Genomic DNA, 25,883 nt, shown 5'->3' with positions numbered 1-25,883 from the left:
CCCCCCCCAACCCCCATACACACACACACACACACACACTTACACTCATATAGGGCCCCATTAACATACACTGCACATCTTTAGGGATGTAGGAGGAGAAACCTGTCAATGCACATCACAGCACATCCCATAATAATAATAACAATAATAATAATTCTTTACATTTATCTCACACTTTTCTTTCTACTCAAAGCACTGTTCATAGTCAGAGGGGGTCCACTTCAACCTCCACCAATGTGTAGCACCCACCTGGACGATGCAAAGGCAGTCATTTTTCACCAGTATATTTACCACACATTAGCTATTAGGTGGTGAAGGCCTGAGAGAGATAGACAATTAGATGGACACAGGGGATGATTGGGGGGGTGGGGGTTGGGGGGGTTTGAGGCCATGATGGGCAATTTAGCTAGAACATTGGGATACACCCTACTCTTTTCCAAAGATGCCCAGGGATCTTTAATAACCACTAGAGAGTCAGGATCTCAGTTTTATGTTTCACCTGAAGCACTTTGCCATATTTACAGCACAGTGTCCCCACCTCTGCATTGGGATCTACATTTAGACCACAGGGGAAGTGCCCAATGCTGGCCTCACCAACACCTGTTTCAGCAGCAACCCAAGCTTCTCCTAGATGGTCTCCCACCCAAGTAACAGCCCCCTAACATGCTTAGCTTCAGGTGGACGACAAGTTCTCAAGTGCAGGTGATATGGCTGCTGGCATAATTGCTTATCCCCCCGGTTTTATATTCAACTAAACCAGCTTATTAAAGTACAAGGTCACAGATAGCCAGGTCCTACGATGGCAGCATCTCATACAAGGCAAGCGCCAACCCTGGACTCGATGCCAGTCTATCACTGGGCACACACAGCCAAACCTCTGCACTGATTCACACAAGGTAAATAAATATTAGACTGAACCCAACTTGATGTGGGAGGAAATGGTATGAACACCATCATGAGGACACCATGCACACGAGTCTGATGATAACTGTGCCACCCCATAATGGATGATTACATTGTAAATGCGCATATTTTATCTAAATAAAGCAGTTTCAGTTTTCGAAACAGATATCTAAGAAAGTACAGGATAGTAGGCCGAAGTGGTATGGATATGTGATGAGGAGAGACAGTGAAAAGAGAGATGGGAATGGAAGTGGAAGGGATGAGAAAGTGAGGGAGGCCAAAGTGAAGGTGGATGGATAAAGTATAAGAAAAACGGAAGGGAAAGGGCTTGACTGGGGAGGAGGTGCAGGACTGAGGTGTATGGAGAAGGTTGATCAGGTACATCAATCCCACAAAGAAGTGGAAAAAGATGAAGAGAAATAGGAATAAGAAGACTTAAAGCTGCTTCAGTTATAAAAGTATGGGAGAGTTTTGAATGATAATTAGTAGTCAAGTTAGTGACACAAATCACTTTAAGTACTGTATACAGTGGCAGGGTGGCATTGTTAATTTCTGTGTTTCAATCCTGTGTCCTGTCACTATCTGTGTGGAGTGTGCGTGACTTTCCTCTGGGTACTCAAGTTGTATTCCATCTTTCCCAGACACCAGCAGCTTTGGTTAACTGGCCCATGTGAGTGTGTGAATAGGCCCTGTGAGGACAGGTCCCTTCTTGCCAGGAAAGGCCCTGGCCTAGGCTTATTCAACCCTGGCTGGTCACAGGGAGGTGATGCCCATCCAGTCAGGAACCAGCCAAGCACAGGGCACCATTCCCATCACACACAGACACAGACTGACAGACTCAACTACAGTACTTCAATTCGGAGTCAACAGTTAATCTAAACTGCACATATTTGGGAGGAAAAACTCAAATATCACGGGACCATGCAAACTACTCACAGACATGCAAAGCAGGCCGAGACCTGAACCCAGGACTCTGGCGGGGTGTTGCAAGACCATGATGAACTAAATCAGCCTTCACAAAAAGCTCATGGGTTTATGCCAGCTTTTTTTTTCAGGAAGACAGCAGCTAAAATGTGCTACAAGACAAGCAAAAGTATTTGAGGTCGGCACAGAGACAGAGAGGGCTGAAAGTGAAAGTCTGGTTTGTCTGGCTCCATTTAATCTAATATGCAATATGAGTAATGCCACAAGACAGCCAACTAAAAGCCAGCATGGTGAGTGCCGAGATAAATCACCCACCGCACAGGAGACCACAGACTGCAGACGAGCGCGTGGCCACCCGTCAGAGAGCCCTTCACTGCACCTTTTTTGTGTGGCCTATTCATTTATTCACAATCAATGATGAAAACGCTTCAATCGGTTCAGAGCATGGAAAAATACAAAAGCTTGAGGAAAGCAATCAACAGAATCAAATCTGACGCATTTTGCTAAGAAATAGAGGCACATCTTTAAAAAGGAAGCAAAGGCAGCGCTTCATTACACCCAGTGTGTCAGAAAAGGTGCTTGGCGTTAGCTCTGTGCTGTCTCGTTTACTCCATCCATCCAATTTCATCACCCTGGATAGGCTGCCAACACCTTATAAAACTCAAATGCCCATTCTTACTCCTGCCACACACATGAACATATCTTGGAGATGTGGGAGGAAACCCAAGCACATGTAAGAACAAAACCAAGCACAGACATGGGAAGAACATGCAAACTCCACACAGAGGTCTGAGGCAGAAATGCTAACCTCTTGACTGCCATGCCTCCCACTAAAGTGGCATCAAGCAGAGAAAGGTCAGTGTCATTTGAGCCTCTCTATTCTGTGTTTCAAACAACACTGTAGGAAAATCAGGCCTGACATTCTAGGCAGATAGTTCACTTATGGCAGATCGAGTTTTTTTACCAAAATTATGCAAGTCCAAGGATTACCTGGTTTATTTTATATTTAAACTTAAGTTAAAAACTGAAAGCATTACAGAGGTTCTTTGACACTAAAGCTAGTTGTATCACATATATATCAACATGCGGTCCACCATCATTTCATGTGATCAACCAATATAAGTTAGAAAAGAACAGGGCCCCCATGTGGCTTTAGATATCCCACTTTATGAGCCAACTTCTATGCCAGATTGAAAAGCTGCCTAAGCTGACAAATTGACATTAATTTCAGCAGCTGATCATATTTCACCATCAGAGCATTTGCTTTTGTCATATTTTAGCTAATGAAATACTCATTTTTGTATTTGAAAATGCTTACTCTAATACAGGATCATGCAGAGTCTATTCTGGCAGAAGCACGAACCCACCCTGGAAGGTGCAGATCATTCCCAGTCTGCTCACTCACACCGAGAGTCGCCAGTTTTTTGCGGCTATAGAGAGACAGTGGACACTCCACACTGACAGCACAAGGGCTGGTCGTTATGGCTTATATTCATTGTCTGTTTATGGTGGGGTTATTTTTGAATTATTGTTTTTCGTGTCATTATGTCATTTCTGTTAGGACTGCTCATTATTTCTTATTTGTGTACTATGTCTTTAACTGCTTGACCATTCCTTGTGTTTTGTGAGTGATACCCCAGGAGATGGAGCCACCCTGACATCACTGAGGTGATGTCCTTCTGCCTTCATATTTAGGTCACTGAGAGGGTCTCAGCAGCAGATCACTGAGAGTTTTCAGAATTTATGGCAAGTACTGTTTACCCTTTGATTTTCATTGTTTTTTTGTATTATTTGCCTCTGTTAGATGACAGACTTTTAGATTTTATATGGGGACTTTTTTTTTTAATTAATTTCCTTTTTAGGTAAGTCATTTTGACTTTATTTTTGCCCTTTTCCTTTTTTTTGTTATTTTCTGTCTAACAAAAAAAAAAGAATGCTTCAGTTTATAAAGAGTCATTGTTTGGACTGGAGGTTTTACAGTTCCTCTCCCAAGAGGAGCATTCTTCTATAGTTAGGAACACATTTAGTTAACTTTAATAGCCAGTTCCTCATTTTGGGCCATTGAAGGCTGAAGGCCTGCTGGTGGTTGTTGAGTATCCCACTGCCTGGGTTGAGGCCATATCTGGGCAGGCCAGTGAAGGTCCTGACCTGCTTTGTTGGACATTAAAGATGCCTTGCACCCCTTTTGTCACATATGTAACTCCATTACACAACACTGGTTAGATGAATAGGCTTCAGTCATCGTCACCAATTATGTGCAACACTTTTGTCGTGTTATCAACTTTATCATAACCTAAAAAAATACAATGAAACATTTTCATTACAATTTTAGCTGATAAAAACTTTGCTGTGCATCACTTTTACTGGAGGCTTGAACTGTCAACTACCATTTTATTATATTATAGAATAATTAATTATAAAATCATATAATGCCATGGTGTGTGTGTGTCCAGTCCCTCCAAGCAATCTGATTGGTCAGTTTGGCTTTGGTAATGCGATCAAAAGAGGAAGTGCTGGCCAAGAAAGGTGGAGACACACAGAGGAGGGGTAAAGGAGTAGAAGGCATCTTGAGAGTCACCTTCAAAGACGGTAAGTATAAAAGCAGCATGGTGCCTCAGAATAACAAAAATATGAGAAGTAGGCTTTACAAGAAAGCAACTGGGGGGGGGGGGGGGGGGGGGTGATGGTCATGAAGGGTTCAGGCACACAGGGGTATCAAGGAAAGGAGCTGGAGGTACATATAGGGTAAGAAATACCAAATATTAAATATTTTCTAACTTATTCTATTACCTGTCTTTAATGGGTAGCACGGCTAGTTATTATTATTTCTTATTTGGTGGATGTCTTTATCTAAGGTAGCTTACAACAGTTGAGATAGAACTGGTTACATTTCTTTTGTTTTTCCAAATGCATGTAAAGTGACTTGCTCATAGTCACAAGGTCTCAGTAGTGGGATTTGAACCCACAGCCACAGGGTTTGACATCCATAGCTCTAACCACTATGCCTCCCTTTATCACATTATCATTATATATTTTACATATCACATGGCTTTAGCTTGCACCATTCTGGTCACAGCTGTGCTCCTTGTTCATCTTCACATTATTTAATGAATGTTGCAGGCCATCAGAGAGTGGGTAATAGTGTAACATCTGCTGGCAGGAACAAGAATCCTTTACTAATGGCAGCAGCAGTACTGTATACACAAAGTTTAGCAGACCAATCAGACATGTAAACACCTCTGTTATGGAGTGGCTCCACCGGTTTCTTTAACCACTAAACTCCAAACCAGCCTCCATGCTGCCGATTCTAACATCTCATCCAGGTAGCCCGTTAGACTTGCTATCCTTAATTTGTTCTCTTCTATCCAACCTGGTGCTTCATTAGGCAATCAGCTAACCCTAATTAAATCTGACTGGCCACATCCTTACAGCACATGTCAAGTAATCAGGCCAGCTGAGGTCACTCTAAACATGGCAAATTCAAGAGGTCAAGCAGGCTCGGAGTTAGATAATGTGAAAGAGTCAAACACTCAAGATGGAGGAACAAGCTTATCTATTATCATGTGGACTTACTGTGGCTTATCGAAGGCATCAGTGCCAAATGTGTTATCTTTAAAAAAAATAATATACTGTGAAAGATAGGGGGCACTTTGAAACCTTCATCAAACCCAGAACAACTTCAAGGAAGGCACAGTAAAAGTAAAAGAATGTCATGTCCCTAAATATCCATGGGATAGCCTGTTCACTTACCCAGATTGTGGTAATGTGTTCAACCTCAAAATGCCCGTTACCTCCTGTGAAGGACAGCCAGGTCCCATGCCCAGCAGGGACGCCCCTGCTGCATCTGTTCCGGGGGAGCAGCCATGGTCACCTCAATACCTCACCCGGGACGGATTGGTGGCAGCCTCCCTGGCAGCCAATGATTCCCCCAACCCGGCGCATGGCTCCATGGGAGATGGAGTCCTCCACAGTCTGGTTGGGGGCTCGGATGGCCGCCAGTGGGAGCTGCATGGAGTCAGCAGCCTGGCTGGTTATATCTTCAGCCCCACCTGGAAGGGCAATTAGGACCAGGTGGCCAAGCACCTGGAACGCTTCTGGGTGGGGTATAAAAAGGGCCAGCCACCATCACTCGAGGGAGCCAGAGTCGGGAGGAGGAGGACTAAACCAGAGGAGGAGTGGTGGTGAAGAAGAGAAGAGTAGAGTGTAGTGGTAATATTTAAGTGCTTGTGGGACTGTGTTGGGCCTGTGGGACACGGGGAAGGCGTGCCCCACAGCTGAAGAAAAATAAAGAAACTGTTTTACACATGCCTCTGCCTCAGTCTGTGCCAGGTCAGGCGCTATATAGCGTCTATATTACACTCCACAATCAGCTTTACCCTCTCCTGGGTCTCCTTCTGGCCTATCCAGCAGGCCATGCAAGCCTTACAATGACTCCAGGGACACCGGGCTAGAGTTCCCTGAGCAACCTGAAAGCCCAAGAGCCCCAAATCCACTTTCCAATCAAAGCTCAGGCAACCCTGTCCAAGACTGAGTGCTCTGGAGAAGCCCAGAAGCACCAGGGGGAAATGTGCTCTGAGGATGTCCTTGATTTGTTGCCTTTCTGGGGCACTACACACTTTTGTCAAGTTTCAGCCGGAGTGTGTTCCCTGAATATTTATTTTCCTTTTCTGTGTTTTCTTTATTATTTTAATATACTTCATTTATTTTTCATGTGTTTATTATATTTATATATTTTTGTTAAAACTGTTCTGCTTATTTACTATTTAGTTTCTATGTGTTTTGTATTGTTCTCCCCTGCTCCTTAGGCTTTGTGGATGGAATCCCAAAAGGTGGGACCACCCTGATGTTACCACTGAAGGACCGCCCTCAGCCTACATATCTGAGGGTTTTTGGGGAGCAGGTCCTCTAGTGGTTCACTGATGTTCAAGCAGCGCCTTTCACTGCGAGTGCTGATTTCTGGTTCTGGATTCGCTGCTCCTGTTTTTGGGTTTCTGATTTCTGGATCCTGGACTTGTTTGCTATGGTTGCCCTTTTTACCATTTTTGTTTTGCTTTGGTTTACAGTTTTCTTTCCCTGGAGAGACATTTTTTCAGTTCAGTAATCAAAATCATTAAGACAAGGCCAAACCCAAAACAGCAAAACTTGGAATAACTCCACCAAGCAAAAATGATTCCTACTCCTGAGCTGTCTTAAATAGCCTAAGGGAACCATCAAAATATCATCAGGAGTGGTGCCATCAGGATGGCTCCATGTCCTGGGGCTCCACCCAAACTGAACAAGGACCAGAACATTTAAAGCAACAGTAAATAATTACATCACATTTAAAATAAACAGAAAAAGCAAAAAGTAGTGAAAATAATAACTCAAAATTCCCCAAAAACAATAAAAAAAAAAAATACACAGAATGTCAAACCAATACCAAACAAAATGTCAATTCTCCATTTTGGGCCAGGATAGGCCAAGGCCTGTCAGTAAAGTATGGGGTCAGGATGCCAAGGTGAGGCCTATTTCTAGGCAGGACAGGGAACGACCTGGCCTGGTTTATGGGTGTTTTTTGAGGGCATCCATTTACTATTTTTGTGCTCTCATTCATAAAACCTTCCAAGGCAAACTACTGCCCTGGTAACAAGTTGTGCTGCCAATGCTTGTGGATGACTTGGACTTCGTCCTGAGTAAAACATTTGCTGGCCCTGATTAGGCTTCCCACTACACCACCTACACAAACTTTACATTATACCTCACAACTATAATATGTTAATAGGTGGACCAAAAATGAGGCGGGGTCTGCTGAAAATTAAACAAGTGGAACCTCAGCAGTTGAACAAACTGCAAATTATTGTCATGTTATTTGATGAAGTATGTGCCGTCTACTCAGCTAGTATGATGAAGGTACCAGATTGTGTCTGATGTCCTATAAATGCAAATACACATCAGCATTTGACTGAATAACACACTTTCATTTGATGTGTCTGTGGGCTGGTTCTGGCTTGTGGCAGGGGTCAGGGCACGGAGGTCCCAGTGTCTGACAGTGGCAAGTCTTAGTTGCAGATATGACCCAGTGGAAGATGTCAGCACAGCAGTCTTTACAAATGTGGTTTTATATTCAGATGTTGACACTTGCTGACTTATTTCCTTCCAAACACATGTTTGCAAGCAATGAAGGAAGAAATAAGCAAACTTGAGGGCCCATGTTCAAGCATTCATTGTTCCCAAGAAAGAAGACGCAAGGAAACTTTGAATTTTCAGACCACATGTTCAGTGGACGAAAAGATAAAGAAAAGAGCAGAGGAAGTGCAGTTTAACTACAGAAGTGGCATCTGATAAAGACACTAACCAGCTGTGGTTCTGCTGTACTAGAATTGCCCCCCTCAAGCTCTTGACGTTACTGTTGTGCAACACTGAAAAGAACAAAAGGGTCCTAAAAACACACCACAAATATTATATTCTGGCACATTCACTTGAAAATGTCAGATTTTGCCTATTTTTATTATTATTTATGTCAACAGTTATTCAAATTCCTAGCAATCCTGGATCAAACCCAAGCGGGTTAGGACAAATATAGCTGGACGAATTAAATATTTTGATCTACAAATTACCTGCTAGCAGTTTACAAAAACTGTTCTAAAATGATATACTTAGAAAATCTTTGGAAACCCGTGACCCCACATGAAAGTGTGAAAAGCCCAAGAAGAAGAAAATGGTTTGGAATGCTTTTGACTGTGGAGCTGCACTATATAGCAGGTGTTCCTTCATTACTACCAGACAACTGATGACTATGACACTTTATACACCTTTTTTAAGGATTTTCAGTTGCAGACTTCATTTACATGGTCTCAGCGAGTCGAGCTCCCACGACTTTCAGTTGTGTAGTCTGACATGCCCAGTGGCTCAGTCCAAGCAGTTTGCCACTCACACCAACAGGTCTTGTCTTAAGTTGTAGGGGTGGGTTCTGTGTGTCGGACTTGACAGCCAATGAGCACCCAGCTGGAAGTGCAATGCAAATCATTCAGCAATGAGGAACAAGGAATGCAGGTGTTTTGGACCCCACAAACAGAAGAGAGGCTTGTCTGTCTGATGTCTCATGTTTAATGTACTGAGAAAAGTGCTATATAAATGTAATGAATTATTATTATTATTATATTACAATGACAGAATGGAAGAAAAAAGAAATGGGGGGGGGGGGAGTGGGGGCAGAGTCAATAAGCCGCATATTACTGGGCCTTGTCAAGTTTGAAACTCCCCCCTGACTAGAAGTCATGTAATGTAACACTAGCTTAACAAAGCAGAGCATTCTCAAACATGTAATTTATTCTAGGGATGCACACAGTGGCGGCACTGGAACCATTGGCAGGTAATAGCACGGTAGAATGCAACAGTCCAACACAGGGCCCACTCACACACACAATTCACTCAACATACCCGTCTTTGGAGATCTGGAAGGCCATGCAAACTCCACATGGACAACCACCTGGCTTGGGATTTGAACAGTTGAATGTACAGTAGATCTGAGAGACTGCAGATCTAAACTCTGTAACTGTCAAAGAAAGCTTGCTTTTTGTACACTTGGGATTTTCTTGTAATATAGTTTTGTAGTAGTATCTTATTTGAGACTTTTGATGATTTATTTTAATTGTATAAAATTGTTTACAGTATGGTAACCTTTTTTAAGCAGTTATTCATTTTTTCATTATGCTAATGTTCATAATTCAAATTTTGATCTCTCTCTAAAAATGTTAGTTGCTTCTTTGATGATTATTGGTCCTCTGTTTCAATGTGGAGTGCGCACACATGATGGTTACCACTCTGTAAGGCTCACTACTGAGCTGTGCCACCCTACTGGTAATGCAGTTTCCAATTACGGTGCCACATGAAATAAGGACAGAATGCCTGGTCAAGCTCTGACACATACAACTACTTTTAGTTTCACATGGTGGTCACTCTGAACTACAAATGAGAAATTCAAGATTGCAAGCAAATGGTAAAGGGGAGCCTCATGCTTCCAACACCCCATAACGTAACTAACATCACCAGCTGTAAGTTTTGGGGACACACAACCACTGCTTTGGTTTCCCTCACCATCCCACCTTTCTTAATCTATTCCAGGAATACTTAAAGTACTTTCCGTTTCCCTTACATTGCCTGACGTTCCTCCTAAGGTAAGTGTTCCATCCCCCGATGCCACAAATCACATGAAAATTCTGACCTTGGCCATCACTAACTCGACGCCATTTAAAAACAACAGAATTAAATATAGAACTAAAATGTAATCAGGCAGCAGCCTTGTCTTCTTTGTGTCATCATATAATCACCCTTCTGACCATGACTTCTGTGTTATCATATGACTGCACCCTTCCAACCAGCACTGTTACCTATGTGTCATAATACGCTCCCCCTTCAGGTCATGTTTTCAAATATTAAATTGCTGCAAAAACTTTTGTCAGGTGACTTGGCAATCCTAAAGTGACCCTGTGTGTCAATGTGCGGCTGTGATTGGGGGGAGGGGGTCCCTGCAGTGGGGTTCTTAATCTTGTGACCATACCTAGACTAAGCAAATATGAAAATGTTGTGTTACGCTGTGATCTTTTCACCTTGGATTACTATTACTTTGTCAAATGTGTCACATCTGACATTGGGACTTGATGGGAAGCCCTAGGGGTCAATGAGCCTTTTCTACTCCATATTAGGATAAGGCACGAGGAAAGGTGCAGTGGCAAGCACTCCAGGAGGTGGTGAGAGCAGCGGTCGAGGAGGAGGGATCTAGCAAAGAAGTAGGAATGAGACAGCAAGGGGCCTGGACCAAAAAGGAACAAGTTATGGAGAAAAAGTCCTCATGGACTGATCTGTGGAGCGCAGAAGCACACTCCTGGTCTAGGCAATTGATGATGTCCTCCCAAGCTTATCTAAACAGCACTGCTAGGCCATGCTGGAGAAACCAGGTTGTTCTCTCTGTCATGGAAAGGGGACTCTGGAGCACATTTTGAGCAGCTGTCCAAAGGCTTTGGGGAAAGGCCGGCGGCACCATCAGATACGCAATACCATCGTGGAGACCATCAGCGATGTTACCACCCTATGCTGGAAGTCTAAACCAGTGAGGCCATTCATCCACTTCATTACACCTAGATAGGAGGCAGGGTCAAAAACACCATCAGGACTGCTAAACACAGCACAGGACTGGAAGCTAAGGGTGGACTTGGGCAGACAACTTAAGTTTCCACAGCATACTACCAAGACCACTCTCCAACCAGACATAATTTTAGTATCAGGAAGTACAAAAGCACATGGTTATGCTGGAGATTACTGTGTCATAGAAGAAGTGTTTGGACAAGGCTTTTGAGAGGAAGAACAACAAGTATGAAGGTCTTGTCAATGACTTTCACAGTTAAGGCTGGATGGAGAGATGCATGGCTGCAGAGACAGGATGCAGAGGCTTTGCAAGGCAGCCTCTCTACAGTGCATACTCTACACTCTGTACCTCATGGGAAAGAAGCTGAAGAGTCACAGACACCAGCATAGAAGCAGCAGAGAAAGCATCCAGGTAGTTCTGGATCAAGGGAGCAGATCCTGCTAGGGCACAAGCTGAGGCTTGGTTACTCTCAGCTCGGTTGCCTGGATAAGACTGTCGGATGCTTGAAAGACCCAAAACACTCAATGATTCCAGGAAGTATCACTGATGATGTGTCATAGCTTAGCCTAAGTAGACTGTATCATTACCACTGTTCTGATCTTTTCTCCTTGGATTATTACTACTTTGTAAATTGTGTGTGTGTGTGTTTTCACCCTGTGATGGATTGTGCCTTGCCCAGGAATAGTTCTTGCCTTGAGCCTGAAGCTTCCCCAACACCCCAATCTGGATAAGCAGGTTTAGAAAATGGATATAAATAATGGCAAAGAAGCATCTTAGGGGACAAACTGGTGGAAGAACTTTAAAAAGAGACATCACATTCTTTGAGCTGTTCACCATCAAATTTGTGTTTATAGTCATTAAACCAGTCAATCTCTCTCAATCTTTTTTTTTTTTTTTGCATATAAACTGGCCATGTCAAACAGTGTGTGACATTGTAAGTCACTTATGTCCTTCTAGTTATTCATTCTTCACAGTGCATATCTACACTCTTTCTCATTTGTTTTTAGCTTGCCATTTCTTTAAAAGGGTATGTCTAACTTCTATCCCCCCAAGTAATCTGAGGTCACTTACGGTTGGCAGAGTTTCACCAGGTCCTGGTCAGTGGTGGCGGGTGGCAGTCCACGGATGTAAAGGTTGGTTTTGCTGAGCTGTTCCCATCCTGCATTGCTGCTGCTACTACTGTTGTTCGTACTACTGTTAGTACTCGGACTGGGGGGTGCCATTGGGTGTGTGGCAGGAGCGACAGGCTGCTGCAAATAAAAGAGGAAAGAAGTTAAGTCTCAACTGAATGAAATGAAAAAAGGAGAATTTTATTAATAAAACATAGGAACCGCAAAAACAGTTGGCATGCAATACTCATAACATTCTCAGAGTCGTTTAAACCAACTGAGGGTTTTGGGGAATGTTAGCATCAAGCCATGGATGGGGTGCCAGTCCATCATGGTGCTCACTCACGCACACAGGCAACACAGAATTGCCAGTTAACCAATGATACACGCCTGTGGGGATATGGGAGGAAAACTAATGGACAGGAAAAGCCACACAACCATGGGGAGAACATGGAACTCCACAATAATTCACTCTGACCCCCAAAAGGTCATGTGAAAAGACAGATTCCCCTCGGGGATTAACAAAGTATAAAAAATCAAAAAGAAACAAAATAATGAAAAAATTAACATCAAAAGCAGGAAATGTTACGCTCTCTATTGTACAAACAAGCCAGTTTGTACCACTGAGCAAATTATAAATAACCATTTAATTACAAACAAACATGACATTAATACATGGTGGGGCATACATTTTTAACTTTAAGGCATACTTGTGTGCAACAGATGATCTTTTAAGAGGCATACAGTAATGTTATAAGACATTTATTTATTTATGTTGCAGCCACTCTTCACTGAAGCAACATACAAATCACAACACCATGAAGACGAATCACAGAGCAACCATAAAACTGTCACCGCCCCCCATGTTTAGTATCCATTAATCAAACGCGTCAGTGAATGAGCAAACTATACGTTAAGATGTAATCAAAGAACGGGCAAAATGAAAAAAAATTAAATTTACCATTAAAAGGGACTAGCATGCAAAATGACAAGCTAGAAGAACCTCGTCTAACCATTCCAGCCTTGAACATCTGCGACTGCATACAGTAAGTCTGAAAATAAATGGAAGGATTCCATCCACCTATCTATCTTAAAAAAGCAACACACTGAAAATTGAGCAAATAGCAAAAATACTGAAAAGTAAAATGTTTTTTATTTCATTTTATATATATATATAAAATATGTGTGTGTGTATATATATATATATATATATATATATATATATACACACACACACACAGCTTAATCTGGAGGAATGGTTCTCAATGTATTAAGACCGACAGCATAGATAGATAGATAGATAGATAGATAGATAGATAGATAGATAGATAGATAGATAGATAGATAGATAGATAGATAGATAGATAGAAATAGCACAATATGATAGATAGATAGATAGATAGATAGATAGATAGATAGATAGATAGATAGATAGATAGATAGATAGATAGATAGATAGATAGATAGATAGATAGATAGATAGATAGATAGATAGATAGATAGACCGATGGATCAGTCTTTATTTGTCCCTAAGAGAAATATTGTTTTTTTTACAGCAGCTCTTAAAATAAGAGACTAAACAGACAGACAAATAAATAAACACACACACAATGGTCTGAACACACACCAGAATGACTAAAGAGGGCGAAAATTAAAAAGAAAGTTCTGACTTGACAGTCACAATGAGGTCCTATACAGGCGTACTGCTGTTGGTGTAAAGGATCCCCCATGGTGTTACCTGACACACTTTGTTGACTGAAAGTCCTCAGTGTTAGTGTGTCAGAGAGAGGATGTGCAGCATTATTCATAACGGCACCAAGTTTTTTTTTTAAATTCTCTCCTTCACTACGACCTATAGGGGATTCAGTGTGCATCCTACAACTGAGTCTCCTGAACAGGAGATTTCAAAAAACATAATCATCTTAGTGCAGCCGGCTTTGTCCAAGTGAGTATAAGCTTTGTGGAGCAGACAGATAATTGCATCCTCCACTCCAATCTTTGTCTAATAGGCAAAGTGCAGTGGGTCTAGGTGGTCTACCACAAGAGGACTTATACAGTCGAGAACCAGCCTTTCAAAGTTCTTCATGATGTGAGACGTCGTAGGTGCCACTGATCCGAGGTCATTAGGTGAAGAAGCGCCTGCCTTCTTATAGCAGTGGCACTTTCTAAAGCCTTAGGGACAGACTGAACAGGTGACAGAGGACACCACAAAGCTCATCACTTTGTCAAAGTCAAAGATAGGGAGGACCACCTATGGCCAACAACCATTTATTATCATAAACTTCCATGTTACAAGCACTCATTTGAAAAATACCACAATGACTTGAGGTGCAAGGATAAAGAGATGACACCAAGATTCAAACAGTGAGTGAGTGAGTTCGACCGTAACACGTCCTTCTTTTGAGTGTCAATATGTCTCTAGAAGGTGCCCTAACAAAGCCAACAAAACCCAGCACAATCAGGACTCTGTCAAACTTGAATTGCTTCTGTAATTCTCATACCTCTACTCTATGAGCTACCATACTTCTGTTTGTTGGTTTTACCCACAGGTCTGCACTTCTCACCTGGTGCCTACTCTCAGGTCTTGGTGGCATACACTGTCCCTGTTCAAATATCTTGCCTACCAGGTGCACAAATCTGCCCTCCTGGAAGGAAAGTCTGTATTACAAGATTAACATTCAAACTTTGATGGGTTAATGTTTCAAAGTCCCAATGATCCCTGAAGTTAGAATTACAAAAGACAGACTTGGAAAGTTAATACATCAGGAGCAGTGTGTGTGGAAGTGTCCACATGAAATTTAGGGATTGCTATTGGCAGAGTTTGGCTTCTGAGGTGGACATCAAGGTCAACTTGATAAAGAGTCATTTGTACTATAGGTGAAGGAGTAAGGGGGGCCGGGAGAGAGACTGTGGGTTTGAAGAAATGTTGAGAGAAAGGAAGAGAGGAGGCAATCACTGTAACTACAGGACTGGAGTGAGAAGGAGTGGTGTAGAAATAAAAGATCTTGTCATCCACAAGAATGTCAAAGAGGGTACTCAGAGGTTAGAGTCAGTCTGTGTGGTCTTACCAGTAAGACAGTCCTTTTTATAAAGATGGCAAGGACACACCACCACACTTTGAGAACCACTGGCCTAGGGCAGCATGGTGGCACACTGCTTAGCCCAGCTGTCATGAATCCAATAGCGTAACATTGTATGGGTTTTGAATGTCTTCTCCATGTCCATGTACATTCTCCTCCATCTACTCTGGTCTTCCTCCCGCATAACCAAAAATATGCATGATGGATTAACTGCCAGCTTTAAGTTGATCCCACTGTGAGAAAGTCTGGCTGGGTACATGAGTGGTTCGTGTTTAGGGCCGATTCCAGCCTCATGTGCAGTGCTGTCCATGGAGACCACCCACAACCCTGAATTGGATTAAGTGTGTTTGAGAAGTTATTGTAAAGTTACAATGACACACAAACATACAGCATGTTAAAAGTCCAATACTTGGACTGTGGTTTCACTGGACAGAACTCCCACCTCATGCCCCCATAACCAGGAAGAGATTCCAAGGGAGGATTGAAATGTCCCCTGAAGCAAGGTCAGTAAGCCACCGAGTGTGGAGTTAGGTGCAATAATTCGGCCAAAACTCAACTGGTAGGACAAGTGAGCCAGAGAAGGTGAAGGAAGAGAGTACTTGAAGATTCAGGACTTAGGGGCAGCTTGGTCTTTATTATTCTGTCCAAATGTATTGTTTTGTTCCGTCCTTAGTTATTTCTTTCCTGGTATTATTATTATTTGCTTACCTTTTAGTTTCAGGGGTTTGGGGTTGACCCACAAGCACACCAATTACAAAATGTACAATTTTTAATTTAGGTTCTTAAAGTTGGTAGAAACTGAAACGTAGAAAAGTCATTTATGTCCTCTCCTCACCTGCACATTCCTGGTTTTGTCTTTTAGGTGATCACAATAAAGCAGAATGCACAAAATCAGACTGGTGCTATGAAACAACACCCTTCATTTTCAAAGAATGGCTGCAGAAGAACAGGTTGGTTAGGGCTGCTCCCTCACAGCTTCACAGTCCTGGGTTCAAATCTCAGCAGGAACACTTTCCTTATGGGGTATGCACGATCTCCCTGTGACTGTCTGCATCTCAAAGATAGGCAGGCCAGGTCAGGTCACTTTGAGTAAGGGTGCATGTGTGATTACGCCATGAGATAGACTGGCGCCTAACTCAGGGTTGATTCCTGCTTTATGCTGGATGCAACTGGCCTTCAACTGGATTTACCAGGAAATGACTGGTGGGCTTCCTGGAGATACTTTATGGCCTCTGGTGTTGTAGATGGCTTGATATATTAAACCAAGTGAAGAGCCACACAGGGCAAACACTTCAGTGTTGAAAGATGAGCATCAAGTGAGACATAACAAAACGAGAACACGCTGGCATCAGGAGACATGAAGCAGAAAATGCTGCTAAACAAAAAAAATTCACTTTTACAGGAGACCTACCATGTTCACCGTCACACTTGTGTGCTCCCATTCTGCAGTGTAAACAATTTTAATCTTTTATTTCATTTCAGTCTTGAGGAAAAGAAAAAGCATTGTTTTGCATTTTAAGCAACATTCTGCAAGGCTTAATTTATAGTCCTCCAGGGGTGGCCACAATCTGTGTGAAGTTTGACTGTTCTCCTTGTGTGAGAGTGGAATTCCCTTTAATGCAACAAAGATGTTGTTTACTTGCTGCTACTTAAACGCTCAATTAAGTGCAGCATTTACTTGAAATTTAAAATTATATCAGTATTGCTGCTGTAACAGACCCATCCAATGAGTTTGAACTCGGGCTGTGTGGAGTTTGTGCTTTCTCTTCATGTCAGTGATCACAGATCTGGTGCTGTTTGAGTGATTTATTACATTCATTTATCTGTAATATGTCTCCATCTATGGTGGAACAGTGCTTAGTGCTGTTGCCACATGAATCTTTTATCCTGGCTTGGATTTCCAGTCCACGTTCTACTCGTGTCAGTTTGCAATGATGAGTGGCTGCGCTTCTGACCACAACATTGTTAAATGGTGGTCTGTGGTGCAGTTGGCCTAAGGCTGGGCGGCTTGTTGTCACCGTCATTCACTTACTGTACCCCACAGAGACAGGGTCAGGGGAATTGAACCTCTGTCATTGACTTTCTTGGGCATCATTAACCTTTACTACTGTGTTTTGATGATGGGAGAGTTCCTTTTTATCTTATTCAATAATTCTTCCTTTGCAACTGCTGATTATTTTAACTTCCATTTTTTTGCTGGTTGCTGCTGGTTTCAAGCAAATGATTAAATTAATTTATATAAGGAACATATCCATGTAAAGCAGCACAGTAGTTAGTGCTGCTTCCTTATAGATCCATTGTCCAGGGTTTGTCTGAGTTCGTCGCACTGCCTGTTTGACTGTCCAATTAAGTTGACTAATTGGTGACTCTAAATTGGTACTCTGAGGCCTATAAAAAGTATTCACCTCCTTGGAAGTTTCCACATTTCATATATCCCTGCAGCACAGAGAAACCACCCAATGATGGCACTTGACTCCACCCCCTTCTGGATTTCCAATATGGGGCATCATTTGCTGGATGGGCAAACTGTTAGACAGAGCTCCCATTCAAGTGACCCAAGAAGCTTTTCTTTCTGTTTATTGGCCTGAAAACCTGGGCATACGTTTCATTTGTATTTGGCGCACCAAATTCCCCAAATTTGATCTGACAGCCTGTTGTTCCTGCACCTGGCCACTAATAAATCATACATATTATATCATATTAAATTATTTATCTACTATCTATATATACAGTGGTGTGAAAAACTATTTGCCCCCTTCCTGATTTCTTATTCTTTTGCATGTTTGTCACACAAAATGTTTCTGATCATCAAACACATTTAACCATTAGTCAAATATAACACAAGTAAACACAAAATGCAGTTTGTAAATGATGGTTTTTATTATTTAGGGAGAAAAAAAATCCAAACCTACATGGCCCTGTGTGAAAAAGTAATTGCCCCCTTGTTAAAAAATAACCTAACTGTGGTGTATCACACCTGAGTTCAATTTCCGTAGCCACCCCCAGGCCTGATTACTGCCACACCTGTTTCAATCAAGAAATCACTTAAATAGGAGCTGCCTGACACAGAGAAGTAGACCAAAAGCACCTCAAAAGCTAGACATCATGCCAAGATCCAAAGAAATTCAGGAACAAATGAGAACAGAAGTAATTGAGATCTATCAGTCTGGTAAAGGTTATAAAGCCATTTCTAAAGCTTTGGGACTCCAGCGAACCACAGTGAGAGCCATTATCCACAAATGGCAAAAACATGGAACAGTGGTGAACCTTCCCAGGAGTGGCCGGCCGACCAAAATTACCCCAAGAGCGCAGAGACGACTCATCCGAGAGGTCACAAAAGACCCCAGGACAACGTCTAAAGAACTGCAGGCCTCACTTGCCTCAATTAAGGTCAGTGTTCACGACTCCACCATAAGAAAGAGACTGGGCAAAAACGGCCTGCATGGCAGATGTCCAAGACGCAAACCACTGTTAAGCAAAAAGAACATTAGGGCTCGTCTCAATTTTGCTAAGAAACATCTCAATGATTGCCAAGACTTTTGGGAAAATACCTTGTGGACTGATGAGACAAAAGTTGAACTTTTTGGAAGGCAAATGTCCCGTTACATCTGGCGTAAAAGGAACACAGCATTTCAGAAAAAGAACATCATACCAACAGTAAAATATGGTGGTGGTAGTGTGATGGTCTGGGGTTGTTTTGCTGCTTCAGGACCTGGAAGGCTTGCTGTGATAGATGGAACCATGAATTCTACTGTCTACCAAAAAATCCTGAAGGAGAATGTCCGGCCATCTGTTCGTCAACTCAAGCTGAAGCGATCTTGGGTGCTGCAACAGGACAATGACCCAAAACACACCAGCAAATCCACCTCTGAATGGCTGAAGAAAAACAAAATGAAGACTTTGGAGTGGCCTAGTCAAAGTCCTGACCTGAATCCAATTGAGATGCTATGGCATGACCTTAAAAAGGCGGTTCATGCTAGAAAACCCTCAAATAAAGCTGAATTACAACAATTTTGCAAAGATGAGTGGGCCAAAATTCCTCCAGAGCGCTATAAAAGACTCATTGCAAGTTATCGCAAACGCTTGACTGCAGTTATTGCTGCTAAGGGTGGCCCAACCAGTTATTAGGTTCAGGGGGCAATTACTTTTTCACACAGGGCCATGTAGGTTTGGATTTTTTTTTCTCCCTAAATAATAAAAACCACCATTTACAAACTGCATTTTGTGTTTACTTGTGTTATATTTGACTAATGGTTAAATGTGTTTGATGATCAGAAACATTTTGTGTGAAAAACATGCAAAAGAATAAGAAATCAGGAAGGGGGCAAATAGTTTTTCACACCACTGTATAAAATCCTAAGCCTAAAAGTACAACAATTTTATGTGACGTTTTTATGCCAAGCTTTAAATCAGGCTTATTTTAAAACCTACATATATATGTTTGGTATCATTCTTTTCAGAATTTATCAAACTTTAATGTTATGCTGTTAGATTTTCAGATTCTTATTCAATTTTTAAATTATAAACTAATAAATATCAAGAATTCACGTCCCGCAATACGAGACTTTTTGCCAAAAGATTTAACCATGCCTGGGGCCGGAAATAAAAGACAAAGAGTAGATGATAAAGACAGCTGCTGTACAGGCTTTTAAATGTTCGAAACGCCGCACAAGATGCAGATCACATAGCATGGCAGCAGCAGCAAGTCAGCAGCTGATCGAGCAAAGAAGAGGTAAAAAAAAAAAAAAAAAAAACTATTTGTTTCCCCACTGTATCACCGTTTAAGAGGGGGTTTCAGAGGAGCAAACACATCTCCTTGGGGTGCCTTCAGCCCCACTCTTCACAACACGAGCGGTAGAAACGTTAAGTGGCTGGAGCGTAGCACAGGCTGGGGGGGTGGGACCCCCTAGTGTGTGTGTGTGTGTATATATATATATATATATATATATATATATTGTCACGCACAAGCACATGGGGAGTAGTTTAAGGACCTGACACGCACCGTGACAAGTCGTGCCAGAGGACAACAGCAGCGTACTAACCTCTCCTTATTTCCCCAGAAAGAATGAGGCACCGCTGCCGTAATACCACCCGGATGATCCAAAAAGCCGCAGCACTTCTGGGTTTATTTCTTCCCTCTGGCCCCCGTTTGATGACGTCAACCACCCATCACTCACCACGATTTTCCCATCATCCCACTGTTTAATTTCTGGTCCGACCCCCTAAATTGTCTGTCTACCTATCCTTCTATGTCTTTTGAGTTTTGGAGAAACCATTGATGATTTATTTACAGTATACGGGGCTAACAACCCCAAACCTTTATGCTTGTCTGTGTTTATTGTTACAATACATACATATACATACACACAATAAATAAGTACTGCATAATAGTGAGTTCAGAATTCAGATTATTCGTAGATAGATGAGATAGGAAGTCTCACTGGCAGACTCAGTCTGAAGTACTTCACAGGTTAGAAGAGCAAAGCCAATTAAAATGAGATAAAAGAGTCCGACAGGGAGTTCCATCAGAACAACTCTGTACACATCAGCTCCCCTTACAATACAGATGAATGTCAACTTTACACAATCTACAAAAGTATTCACCGCCTTGGAAGCTTTCACATTTTGTTGTTATACAATATTGAATCGCAGTGGTTTTAACTTCAGCTCTTTTGACATTGGTAACCAGACAAAGACACTTGAATGTCAAAGTGAAAACTGATCTCTGCAAAGTGGTCCAATTTAATTGGAAACATTTAACCATCCATTTTCTGAACTCGCTTTATCCTGAGCAAGGTCACAGGGGAGCTGCACCCTATCCAAGTGAGCATAAAACACAAAAAAATTGATTGCATAAGTATTCGCTCCCTTTAATATGACACCCCTAAATCATCACTGGGGCAGAAGGGGCTTTAGAAGTCACAGAATAAGTTAAATGGAGTTCTGCTGACTGAGGTTTCAACTGATTGTCATTTAAATGCACCTTATCCCAGACATCTCTGTGAAAAGGTAATTAAAAAGCATACATTATGGGATGAAGACAAGAAAATATCCAAGTCACTGAATATCCCTTAAAATCCAGTTACATCAGCCATTAAGAAATGGAAAGAGTATGGCAGAACTGGAAATATACCAAACACAGAGTGAAATTGTGCCAGAAGAAGACTATTGAGCCCTTTGAGAACCTTGAAGGAGTGGCAAGCTACAGAGAGTGAGACTGAAGAGAATGTGCAGATTTTGCCCCGGTGCTTCACCAGTCACAGCTTTATGGGAGAGCAGCAAAGAGAAAGCCAAAAAAAAAACGCACATGATGGAGTTTGCCAGAAGGCACATGGGAGATTTTGAAGTCTCCTGAAAGAAGGTTCTGTGTGGTCTGATGAGACCAAAATTGAGCTTTTTGGCCATCAGACTAAATGCAAAGTTTAAACACAGCACTTCATCAAAACCACACCATCCTCACCGTGAAGCATGGTGGTGGCAGCATCAAGCTGTGTGGATGATTCTCCACTACATGCCCTGGAAGGCTAATGAGGGTAAAACGAATACAGCATGCAGTCTGCAAGAAATCTGCATTTTGGGATGAAATTTGTTTTTCAGCAGGAGTACCACCCCAAGCATACAACTAAAGCGACACAACAATGTAAATGTCCTGGAGAGGTAGAGGCTGAGTCCAGATATCAATCCAACTGAGAATTTGTGGCTAGACTTGACAAAGGAGGTTCACTTGTTGATCTCCATGAAGTCTGACAGAGCCAGAGCATTTCTGCAAAGAAAAATGGGGAAAGATGTCCAGACAGGAGAGAGGCCTGTACGCACAGACTCAAGGTTGTAATGGCTGCCAAAGGTGCACCTACTAAATGCTGACTTGTTTTCTGTTTCACTTTTTTGTTGATCAATGTCAAAAAGAGATTCAATGTTGTATAACAAGAAATGTGTCAACTTCCAAGGGGTTGAATACCTGCCCTATTACTTTTAGGCACTGCCTGACAGGGAGTGTGGATGTTCTCTCTGCTGGTTCTTGCCTTGTTGCTGGGACCACCGCTGGCTGCTGACTCAAAACAAGAACCCAAGTCACTGGAGCTGTGAGGCAGCCATGTTAATGATCCATCTGTCTATCAAACACGCACAGACACACATTCACACACACACACACACGTGTACAACAGAGTACATCCAAAAGAGGAAAAAAAAACAAAAAAAAAACCAAGTTAACGGTTAAAAAAAACCCAAAATGTGATCAGATAAAACCGTGATTTCAAAGGAAAGCTTCAAAAGAGAGCTGTACATACTGAAGGATGAAAAAAGACAGTGCAGCCCACACTGGTCTACCATTTCCTTCCTCTTACTCATTCATAAAAAAAACAAAGTGCTCTTCTACAGCAGCCAAAGACATTCCAAAGTATTTCTGCTCCATTAAAGCGATTGGTATTTACCCTCGGGCAGGATTTAAACGGATATCCCAATGTTTCACTACTGCTGGGTGAGTCTGCTTTGAGGCAAAAAGGGGCCGATATGTGCGTTATAATAGGAACAACCTGAAATAACACAAAAGTCAGGGATGAGCCCAGATGTGGCCTCACAATGGAGTAAACAACTCTTACTAACCCCGGCAAATGAACCAACATGCAGATTGAATTACCGGGCGCGCGGCCCAACATGGCCGACCGTCAAGACAGCTCTGAAAGGCTCTCTGTCTCGGTAAATGTTATCCTGCATTCCAGACAAAAATTCCACAGGACAGAGAAGAATGCTTCACAGGAGATCATATCGCAGATAGTTGGGTGTCCTCCGGTTCAAGGCGGATGTCTGAACTTCAACAAAGTGGGCACATCATTGAGATCTGTGGTTCTCAGGCCTGGGCCTTTGGGGACCGTGTGGCTCCTGCTGTTCATTCCAAACTATTTCTTAATCTGTAGCCAATTCCAGGATTTAAATTCATCATCTCATCATCATGTATTTTACTGAATCTGCTGAAGCCGGCTTTAAGGGTCGTGGGGAGGGGGAGGAGGAGTCTATCCTGACGCCGCGGAGTGCGAGACAGGGGCCGATCCTGGACAGGGCGCCAGTTCTTCACAGATCCTCCAAGATTAAAGTGAACCCCTTCATCTCTTAGGAGTGCTGCTCTGTGAAGCCACTGGATCACACTGGCCTTTCATGGCTTGCACTTTTAATTCGGATGGATTATATTTTATTAGTAGGAAATAAGTCCTCTACTGAACTGATTCTTTCAAACAACCCATTTAGGAGAATCGATTCTTTTGATTCACTTTTACAGATGGGTTGTCATTATGATCACATCACAAATATATCATTTAATAACTCATGCACAATTTTGAATATACAGTTTGGGTATCCTAAACTTTTAGGACGTCACTTGGGTTGCCTCTAATTTTTTTTTACCGCCGAGTGTAGCTGAAAAGAGATGGATCCAAATATTTTTATTCGTTCTGAGCAGCTGGGGGTTGTTTCTGGTCCCTGGTGAAGCACCGAGTGCTACAATATACGAAAAACAGCCAGGGGGATGGGAGGACTACAGTGGTATGGTTGTCCCCCGTGAAATGTCACAAAGGAAGGAGACATGATCGATGACCAGGGTCCCTCAACTAGTAGCCAGAACCTCAAAACCCCATCACTCCATCGACTATTGGTGGGTTGGGGTTTCCCTGAGAAGTGCCGTGACGTGGGATAGATGCCATATTGGGGAACGAAACAATAACAGTTCAAAAAGTGCTGTGCAGCACCTATTAAAAAACATGTTGAGAATTGACACTGGGGTCTCAATTATAAATCTTTACTTGTATTCAAATGTGAAAATATGTGTGCAGCCAAAAAGAATAAAATGCATATGCCAAAAAAAAAGTCCAAATTGATAAACCTACACAACCTAAATATACACAAATTGACCTTTATGAATCACAATCACCTTGCAAATGTGCGTATATGATTGCACCTCAAAACTCATGTTGGCACAACAGAAGACTTGTGTGTTATTGCAATGTCACTGCTTGCAGTTAATGTAGGCAACTTCGTTCTCGCTAATTTGAGTGCAGTTCACTGCTCCGATAAATGTCTGGAAAACCAGACTCTGCTGCAAACATGTCACGTTTTATCTACATACACCCACAGCATATGAAAACTGGATGTAGCATCATATATATATAAATTACATATTTAACTTTATGATAATTCATATGACATTGTTCTGTTTAAGTACACAAAGATGTTAACCTACAAAATCAGGGGTGCACAATAAACATGTGACTAATTTGTGGGTAATGATTTGGTTCACAAATCAAATGAAGAACATTCATATAACTGGTTCTTGGGTAATGTTTGGTTCATGATTCAAAAACGAGAATCTTGCGAGTCTTTCATGGATAAAAATTCGGTTCACGAATTGAATGAAAATCGTACAACTGGTTCACAAAGCAAAAACAAGAATTGTGTGACTCCTTTGTGGCAAATGATTCATTTCACAAACCAAATGAATGACAATCACACAACTAGTTGCAGAGTAATGATTGGTTCACGAAACGAAATGAACAAGAATCGTACAACTGGTTCTTGGGTTAATGATTGGTTCACAAATCAAATGAACAGAAGCATAAAACCAGTTGTCAAGTAATGTTTGGCTCACAAATAAAAAGACTGAGAACCATGTGACTCATTTGTGGGAAATGATTTAGGTTGAACTCGAAAGAATCAGATAATGATACATGCTCAGCTAAGTCAATGAGCTGTAAAAAATGTAGGCTAAAGTAAAATTGCAAGACATTAACTGTTAGAAATTAGAATAATATTTTTATAAGGTTCAGTTGTGCAACTACTTTGTTGATTATATAGAGGGACATACATGTATAAAGTTTAATTATTGTTTATATATTCAATTTAAAACAATTCCAAGAAAGAATTGTACAAAACAAAACATTTAATACACTCTGTTATAACTGTTAATGTATTGTCCTTTATGATGAATGGCAGGACCATCAGTGACCGTTTTCGTTCACTGATACAGTTTGAACTCCAAAGAATTTTAAGTGAAGTGAGTCGAGACCCAGAATTCAGGCGATTCCTGCACATGTGCTTTAAACATCAACCAGCTTCAGTGAAACAACACCAAAGACGTCACGTAAGACACGCATGTGCTTTAATACGCCCTTTGACCTCCACTGAATCAATTTGTTTGATTCACTGAACAGAGTCGTTCAAAAGGATCAAATCCTTTGCAAGTTGCCCATCACCACTGCCAGCCAGTTCCATTTTCTGATGGAATGGATAACACAGTAACTGTGACACAACTTATAGGAAAAGAAAACTGTATAGAGCACTAATGACGTGCTTATGAGCTGCAGTGATAATTTGAAAGTTGCAGATAAAATTGTGACATGTAAACTAATAAAGGACAATGCAGAGGATAGACAGAGATGGCAATGGCGCCGATTTCTTAGGGGACATTGGTAATGTAATCCGTTTAAATTACAGAATGCAGAAGATGGCAAAGGAAAATTAAAAAAAAAAATAAATCCAAAAATGTTATTATGCTTCCAGGCAATAAAATATCATAAAATAAATGCACTTTGTGATAACATTAGAAACTGACTTACTTTTTAGAACAATGTGGCAACTTATTTTTTCTAAAAGAGATAATTTTACAGTAATAAACAATTCCTTTTTGATTTTTTTCAGATTTTCCTACATAACGGTATATAAAACATACTGCAAATATAATCAAGATACATAAAA

General features: G+C 41.6%; 1 protein-coding gene across 7 annotated transcripts in view; it reads right to left on the bottom strand.

Annotated features, from left to right (window-relative positions):
* LOC114655431 (RNA-binding motif, single-stranded-interacting protein 1-like) overlaps positions 1-25,883 on the bottom strand; it is a 510,690-nt gene that overhangs the window by 154,485 nt on the left and 330,322 nt on the right. For 4 of the 7 annotated variants that reach the window (XM_028806410.2, XM_028806409.2, XM_051930585.1 and 1 more), the window contains exon 2: positions 12,023-12,201. In XM_028806410.2, the coding sequence (XP_028662243.1) occupies positions 12,023-12,201 (179 nt within the window). The remainder of the gene's footprint in view (positions 1-12,022; positions 12,202-25,883) is intronic. The other 3 variants (XM_051930584.1, XM_051930586.1, XM_051930587.1) reach the window with 1 other exon arrangement.

This window comes from Erpetoichthys calabaricus, chromosome 8, assembly GCF_900747795.2.
Source record: "Erpetoichthys calabaricus chromosome 8, fErpCal1.3, whole genome shotgun sequence".
Taxonomy (NCBI): domain Eukaryota; kingdom Metazoa; phylum Chordata; class Cladistia; order Polypteriformes; family Polypteridae; genus Erpetoichthys; species Erpetoichthys calabaricus.
This window is presented reverse-complemented; position numbering and strand designations above follow the sequence as displayed.